At 33.0% G+C, this 8,448-nt stretch overlaps 1 protein-coding gene across 1 annotated transcript; it reads right to left on the reverse strand.

Annotated features, from left to right (window-relative positions):
* Positions 1–3,247: 3,247 nt before the first annotated feature.
* LOC105775420 (uncharacterized) lies at positions 3,248–7,483 on the reverse strand. Its single transcript, XM_012597936.1, has 3 exons — positions 7,135–7,483; positions 3,805–4,029; positions 3,248–3,687 (listed from the first exon to the last, which is right to left on the reverse strand). Exons 1-3 carry the CDS (start codon positions 7,481–7,483, stop codon positions 3,248–3,250), a joined length of 1,014 nt encoding a protein of 337 aa, XP_012453390.1.
* Between the last annotated feature and the right edge of the window lie 965 nt (positions 7,484–8,448).

Consider the following 8,448-nt stretch of genomic DNA (forward strand, 5'->3'; position numbering starts at 1 on the left):
TGCATAGTGTGTAGGGATGAATGAGTACTTGATACCCTATATGGTGTATTGGGATGGATGAAGGTGGTGTGTAGCGGATGGGGGTAGGAATCTGCATTTGTATCAGATATGTTTTTTAATTGTATTTGAGATCCTCTATGTTTGTTTCTGTATCCGATTATGAGAAATGTCTGATTTCTAAAAAATCGTAATCACATATGTCAGGTTATTGATTAATTGAAAATGTAAGTTACACACACTGAGTTGTAAACTTATTTTTTCTTTTTTCTTTTTGGATTGTAACGCACAGACGTAGGCAGGTCAGCTTGGCAGGAGCTTGATCATCTCATTTCTAGTTATTTACTATTTTATCTAGATTTATGTTATTGTGTGTTTATTACGGATTACAGATTACAAGTTTGCTATAACTATATGAATGATTTATGACTATTAAACTTTGAATAGTTAAAGGCTAAATTTTTCTGAATGAATTGATGTAACTCTCCAAGCTTGGTCTTAACATCTAGGTTGGGTATGGGGTGTTACATTTAGTGGTATCAGAGCCAGGTTTACAAAACTCGAGCTATGTTTTTGGGCTCCTATTTTGCGAAAATGTGTTTCAAGGAAAAAATTTATTCGAGTAACTCAAAAAATAGATTTTATAAAAGACCAAGTCTCCAACGCCGAACCTGTAAGTACTTTTGCTTTAGCTTTATTACTTAGCTAGAAAAATATTGTAATGGCTGAACTTGTGGTTTTAGTTAAAGGCTACGATATAAACTGTGAAATAAGATATCTGATACAAATTTTGGACTGATCTGTGAACTTCTGGCATTGTAGATAAGTTGATATAATGAGTCCGAGCGGTAGTCGTGAACGTGGTTCTCATGGGCATCATGGACGCCGAGGAGGAGCTCGAGCAAAGTCATCCTCTATGAACAGTATGCCTAAGCTGGAGACCGGCAAGACTGTTGGTACTCCTAATACTGAGACTGGATCTCAGGCTCTGACAGCTAGAGATGACGTATTATGCTTTTACATACATAAAGATCTCTTTCATTTTTAGATATATTAGTAAATTTAAGTTATATGTGTTATCATTTCATAGTAAGCTCATTACTTGTTTTTTGTTTTTTTTGCCTTTATGTATACTTTATTAGTTTTAATTATTATTTAATAAGTTATGTTGTTATCCTTATTTAATATTTAATAATAATACTATTCTTATTTGATATCAACAATATTTATTTCTTGTGAAATTAAATGAAGGAATGAAAATCAACATGCATAAGTGAAGGTCAAGATTAATGAAAACATTAAAATTTATTTTAATAATATTATTATTTATTGTTTTGAGGAAGTTATGTTTTAATTTGTCTTGCTATAATTTTATTTTAATTTTTTGGAAGGTTAAATATTTTAAATATTATTTTTTAACTTTTAACTTAATTATGATTTCTTTATCGACAATTGTTTAAAAATTAATAGTTTTTGCTAATTGAGTTATGGTTTGATTGGTATCGGCATTATTACCAATGCAAGAAGACGTGCATTCGAGTGTGCTGAACTGCATTATCATCTTAGTTAAGGGTTGGAGAGAGGCTATAAGTAGTTCTAGGCATTGTATCTAAAAGAAGAGATATGATAAGAACCTAATAAGATTAATGTTCAAAAAAGTAATAAATTTTATCATATCTCTACTATTGCTCATAATTTATATTGTTGTGTATTACAATGTATTGAATAATTTAAATATATTATTGTATTTTTGATAGAAATGATATATTTTTTTAAAAATAAAATAATATAGTAATAGTTTTTTATATAAGTTATAAGTGATGAAATAATAGTTTAATTTTATACTGTAGTTTTAAAATATTTTTATTATGTTATTAGTTATGTAATACCCCATACCCGGCGTAGACGTTAAGGTCAAGTTTGAAGGCTACATCAAGAAGTTTAAAGAAAACCAACCTTAAAATGATTTAAAGTTCGTCATTGAGAAAACACCTAACCAATCAAACCAATAGGGAAATCCGAGCTTAGATATCGTAGTCTGAAATAAAACATAAGTTAGTTCAAATTTAAACAAACAGTAAAATATCTAATAAAGAGAGATGACCGAGCTCCTGACATGCCGAGCCGCCTAAGTCTGTAGGTTACCTGCAATGTAGTCAACAAATAGAATGAACTTATAACTCAACTTGTGTAACCGATATAGAGGCAAACAACAATATAGATATTACAATATTTTTCCAAACTCAGACACAGAATCAGAAACAAATGATACTCAGTAATATCGTAAATGTTCAGATAAGATGCAGAACAAATCAGAATCAGATGTAGTTTCCTACCCTCATCTACTATACACCATCTCCAACTATCCCAATACTCAATTCGCCACACAATCAAGCACATGGTCGTGTGATTCACAACCCTTCACACAGCCTGGACACACATCCGTGTCCCTGGCCCGTGTGACCCTAAATCTAAAACAGTAAGTTATATGGCTTGGGCACAAGCCCATGTCCCTAACCCATGTGACCCCAAAATAAAAATAGTGAGTCAACGACAATTGCAGAATTAATATGTTGGAGATTGTTACCTTCAATGTCTACGCCTAAAAAGAAAGCCAAATTATCACATAACAAAAAATTCAAACAAAACAAGTCGAAACCAACTTTGACAAAAATTAACAAAAGCGAATGTGTAACAGAAATTCTATAATAAACTCACGCATTAACCTTTCAGTCAACAAACAATGAAATGCACACCTACCCAAACTCACAACAGAAAAATTATTGACAACTTCAACGATTGAGGAATCAAAAAGAAAAGAAAAAAAAGAAAGTGGAGAAGAAGAAGAAGAAGGAAAACTAACGAAAAAGAAAAAACAAAACTACTTCTACAAAATAGCAAAAACATATCCTTATTTTGTTTACGCAGAGACTCGAACATAAGGCCAAACGAAATACAGAAGCTTAACCATCGAACCAGCAGACTCATTCTTGACACTAATTAACGCATAAATAAATTTAAGTCGTCAGTTCTATGATAAAGGTTATGCCAAAATAAACTATAAAATTTTAAGAGGGAAGACTCGAACCCCCGATCTCAACACATAATCAAAACACTTAACCATAAATACAGAGACTTAATTGTTAACATATTTTATCTAACAATTGATCAAATTTTGGAGCATTAGAACTATCTCTCCCTAAAAGAAATTTCGGCCTCGAAATTTACCTAATTCAAACATATAAGGGTATTACTGACGAATTGAATCCTCAGGCTCCCAAGTGGCTTCTTCGATGTCATGATTCCGCCACAGGATCTTAACCAGAGGAATGATTTTCCTCTGTAAGACCTTTACATCTTGGTCTAGAATTTGAACATGTTCCTCCTCAAAAGTCAAATTCTCCTCAACAGGGACAATATGCGAGGGGTCAGACTGATATCGTCTCAACATAGAGACGTGGAACACGTCATGAATACGATTTAACTTAGCAGGTAACTTTATCTGATAAGAAATAGATCTGATACATTTCAAAATATGATAAGGTCCAATGAACCTTGGGCTTAACTTGTCCTTACGTCCAAACTGGAAAACCTTTTTCCATGGAGACACTTTCAGAATTACTTGATCACTTACAGAGTACTCAATATCATGCCTTTTTAAATCTGTATAAGATTTATGTCGACCAGTAGCTGCTTTAAAACGATCTCAAATCAATCTAACAATATTCTTAATCTCAGAAACTAGCTCGGGACCCATAACCCAATGTTCACTTAACTCAGTCCAATACAGAGGGGTTCGACACTTACGGCTATAAAAAGCCTCGTAAGGTTCCATCTGAATGCTGACCTGAAAGTTGTTATTACACGCAAACTCAGCTAGCGACAGATAATCCTCCCAACTACCCCAGAAGTTAATTACACAACTCCGCAACATATCCTCTAGAATCTGAATAACATGATCAGACAGTCTATCTGAGGATGCTACGCAGTATTGAAATCCAATCGGGTACTCAGAGCCTTGTGAAGATTCTTCTAGAATCAAGACGTAAAACGTGGATCTCTATCAGAAATGATCGAACTGGAACTCCGTGTGTAACAACCTGATTCCCAATGGTGTCAAAAATAGTGGTTTTTGGACCACAATTTTGACGTTTCAGTTCGTAAATATTAATTATTTAATATTTACAAGGGCATTAGTGTTGTATTAAATTTTGGTTGAGAAATTTTATCATTTAGGTAGTTAATTAATTGAAAAGATTAAATTGAAAAAGATGTAAAAGTTAACCCTATTAGTTAAAAAGAACTAAATGATTATAGCATTGAAAATTCATGGACTAAAATGATAAATATACCATGTAAGTAAATGTAGTGGACAGTTGGTAAGTAAATAGAGTGAAATTTGGATGTTTACTTAAGTGCAAAATAGTAAATATATTATAAAACTTCAATTAAATAAAAAAAAACAAATCCCATCATCTTTCTCTTTGTTTTTTTCTGAAATTAAGAAGAAAGAAATAGCCATGGGAGAGTTTTGAAGGTTCGGTCCTTTAGTGTGCTGCATGTAAGTGATTTTATTATTTGTTTCTTATAAATTTGACATTTTTTATTTAGTTATAGATTAAGTTAGTTAGCCCAAGGATTATTTTGTGAAATAGTCAAATGTTTAAAAAATTATCATTAATGATTTTGAATGTTTTTGTTGCTAGTTGGTGTTGTTGGAAGCTTAGTTGATAGATACGATCAAATTGTAAAGTAATTTTCAAGAAATTTGAGTTTAGAGACTAAATATGAAAAATATGGAAGTTAGCTTGATTTTCTTGAGAATCCTTGGAATTTATGGGTTTTGTATTAATAAGATGAATAAAAATTTAGTTAAATGGGTTTTGTATTAATTGTGGAAATTGGCTTGTTCAATACTATGGACTAAATTGTATTAAATGTAAATGCTTAGGGTAAATGTGTAAATATTGTAAATAAGAAGTTAGATGTATTAAATTGAGTAGAATGTGAAATTGAGGCTTATAAATAAAATAAATTATAGTATAGATCAAGATGAAGTTGATAATCGTGGAAAAGAGAAGGTTGTGAATTAGTCCCTAAAATTTTTTATTTTTACAGTTTGGCCCTGGTAAGCTCGTACAATTAAATTTTAGTATAATTTAAATATTAAAATGCTCGCAGATTGAAAATTATTAATTGACTTGAAAGTATTGAATTGTGGTAAGTGAATTGATTTGGGAAAGAAATTGTATTAAATGTTGTTAAATGATAAATATGTGAGCTGATAAATGTAAGATAGGATATGATTGGCATGCCAATAGGTTATATCGTGCACTGTATGGATTGGTTGTTGTTAAGATGATGATTATGAATTCATTCATGTTTACTTAATTGAGGGGTTTAGGGTTTAGGGTTTAGGGTTTTAGGGTTTGTTGCAAACTATCGCGTTATATTACAGTGTTTCAGGTGTGTTTCGAGGGCGAATGTAAAGCCTACGGACTTGGCACTTGGTGCCGAGGTGTGTTTCGGAAGGATGTTAGCCTACGGGCTTGACACTTGGTGCCTAGGTGTGTTCTTGGTTGGTAATCTCATTTGAGCAATTTGGTGTGTTTGGTTGGTTAACCGTGTGTCCGAAACCATTACAATGTTCATTGGGTATAGTTAATGATATAACATATTTGATTGAATTGATTCACTCGTATACAAGTTTATGAATCTCCTATGATTTGGTTATGAATGGTAGGACTATGATTTATGACATTTTTGTATTATGTATTGATTAAGTTTATTCGGTAAGTTAATTTTTTAATCTGTGGAACTTACTAAGCTTAAGTAAGCTTACTTGTGTACTTTTTATTGCTTTCTTGTAGATTTGTTTTTGAGGCTTCGGGCGATCAAATCGACTTCAAGATTCACACTATCTGAAAATCTATCGTTAGTTTTTGAATGCTTGTATTAGGTTATATGGCATGTAATAAGTTAAATGAATTTATGTGGTTATTTTCTGAAGTTGTTAAACTTGAATGATGCTTGTCTTTAGATATATTTTGATACATGTGAATATGTTGTTGGTTTGGTATATATTTATGTTTGGAATCTTTTGGTATATTTTATATAAGTTTAATGAAGTATGTGAATATGGCAATTTGACTTATAGATTGAAAGGGGTGGTATTTTGGTATGTATCGATATTAAAGATGTTTGAGTATTTTAAATGCAATTATTTTGGTTTGAAATGTTATTTTAGTTTGGATATTGAATTGTGGTGTCAATGAGGACACATTGGTTAGTCTTTTAGATGTTTGAATAGGTTATTTTATTTATCTATTGTAAAATAGGTGAATTTTGGCAAGAGTTGAACTTTTAAAGATGAGGTTTTACCATTTTAAAAACAAGTATCAATACTTTGGTTTTTGGTATCGATACTTGACCATTTGAACAGTTTTCTAATTAAATAGAATGCTAATTTGGTATCGATTTTTATTTGAGTATCGATATCGATACCCTAAAATATGTATCGATACCATTGTTTTGCAAAGAAAATAGTATTCAAAAAGGTATCGATTTGGTATCAATACCAACTATGGATTTTCATTTTTAACTTTAAACTTTAAATTTCTTTTAAGTCCTATTCCGAGCTTGAATTTTATCACTAAGTAATTTTAGAATTTTTTTTCATATTAAAATTTAATATGTTTGGTTATGCAGAATATCAATTATCTTTAAATATGTATTGTTTAACAATGTGATTGTTAATTGTTGAATGTTAATGTAACATCTCTTTACTTGGGTCCGGCACTAGGCAGGGTAAGGGTTGTTACACCATGCAATCTTATGATTTCAGAGGCATTCAACTTAGCCAATTTTTGAAGCAAATAATCAGTCCTGACCGAAAGAAAGTTAGCAGACTTAGTCAATGATCAACGATGACCTAAACTAAATCCTTCTTATTGGGTGTCAGGGACAACTCACTAACAAATTCCATCGGAGCACACTCTCACTTCTAAAGGGGTATCTTAACTGGTTGTAGCAGACCTGAAGGTAATTGATGCTTAGCCTTAAACTTCTGACATGTCAGGCAATGAGAAACGAAAGCAGTTACCTCCGATTTCAAACTAGGCTACCAGTAAAGCTCACGGAGATCTCTGTACATCTTATTCCCACAGGGATGCATAGCATAAAGGCTACTATGTGCTTCTCGCATAATTGACAGCCGCAACTCAACATCATTAGGCATACAGATCCAACACCTAAAATACAAAACCCCGTCACTATTCAGTCCAAAATTAGAAGTTCTACTATCCTCAGTATGACGAAAATGAGGAACCAGAGATTCATCACTCAACTGCTTAACTCTAATCTGATCAACCCAGGTTGGCTTAACTTGTAACTCAGCTAGAAGACTACCATTATCAAATATCCTTAAAAACCAAGCAAACATCACTCTCAGATAAAACATTGCTCTATCACTAAAGGCATCGGCCATAATATTAACCTTACCTGGATGATACTCTATAGTACAGTCGTAGTCCTTAAGCAATTCAACTCATCTGCAGTGCCTAAGATTCAACTCCTTCTGATTTAGCAAATACTTGAGGATTTTATGGTCAGTTTAGATGATACACCTCTAACCATACAGATAGTGCCTTCAGATTTTTAGAGCGAAGACAACTGTAGCCAACTCAAGGTCGTGTGTAGGTTAGTTGCCCTCATGCGACATAAGCTGTCAAGACGCATAAGCCACTACCTTACCGTCTTGCATCAGAACACACTCAAAACTGATGTGTGAAGCGTCGCTGTAGACAACAAACTCTCTACCCAATGTAGGCTGTACCATAACATGTTCCTGCGTCAGAATGGATTTGAGCTTCTCATAACTCGCTTGCTACTCTTCAAACCACACAAATGGAGCGTTCTTACACAATAGCTTAGTCAAGAGAGTTGCGATAAGTGAGAACCCCCCCTCACAAACCTCCAGTAATACCCTGTCAAACCAAGGAAACTTTGAATCTCAGACACATTCTTCGTCTGTTTCTATTCGATCATCACAACCAGAACTCAAACTTGCTAAACTTGGCATACAAATGCTTCTCACGGAGTATGTGTAAAACTATCTGAAGATGTTCATCGTGCTCACTCTCAGTTTTAGAATAAATCAAAATGTCATTGATGAAGACTATGACGAACTGATCCAAATACAGCTGACATAATCGGTTCATCAAGTCCATATACGCAGCTGGAGCATTCGTCAAAGAGAAGGGCATGACTAGGAACTCATAATGCCTATAACGAATCCTGAAAGCAGTCTTATACAAATCAATCTCCTTAACCTTGTGCTGATGGTACCCAGAACGAAGATCGATTTTTTATAATACAAATGCCCCACTGAATTGATCGAATAGATCGTCAATCCTCGAAAGCGGATACCTATTCTTTATTTTCAACTTATTC

Source organism: Gossypium raimondii, chromosome 10, assembly GCF_025698545.1.
Source record: "Gossypium raimondii isolate GPD5lz chromosome 10, ASM2569854v1, whole genome shotgun sequence".
In the NCBI taxonomy this organism is placed as follows: domain Eukaryota; kingdom Viridiplantae; phylum Streptophyta; class Magnoliopsida; order Malvales; family Malvaceae; genus Gossypium; species Gossypium raimondii.

Excerpts from the sequence above, each read along its gene's own strand:
- LOC105775420 (XM_012597936.1), bottom strand. The coding sequence starts at position 7,483 with ATGGCCGATGCCTTTAGTGATAGAGCAATGTTTTATCTGAGAGTGATG. Across the intron at positions 4,030-7,134 it reads TAAGATGTACAGAGATCTCC|AAGAATCTTCACAAGGCTCT; the intron begins GTGAGCTTTACT and ends TCTTGATTCTAG. Across the intron at positions 3,688-3,804 it reads TTACGAGGCTTTTTATAGCC|CTACTGGTCGACATAAATCT; the intron begins GTAAGTGTCGAA and ends GTTTTAAAGCAG.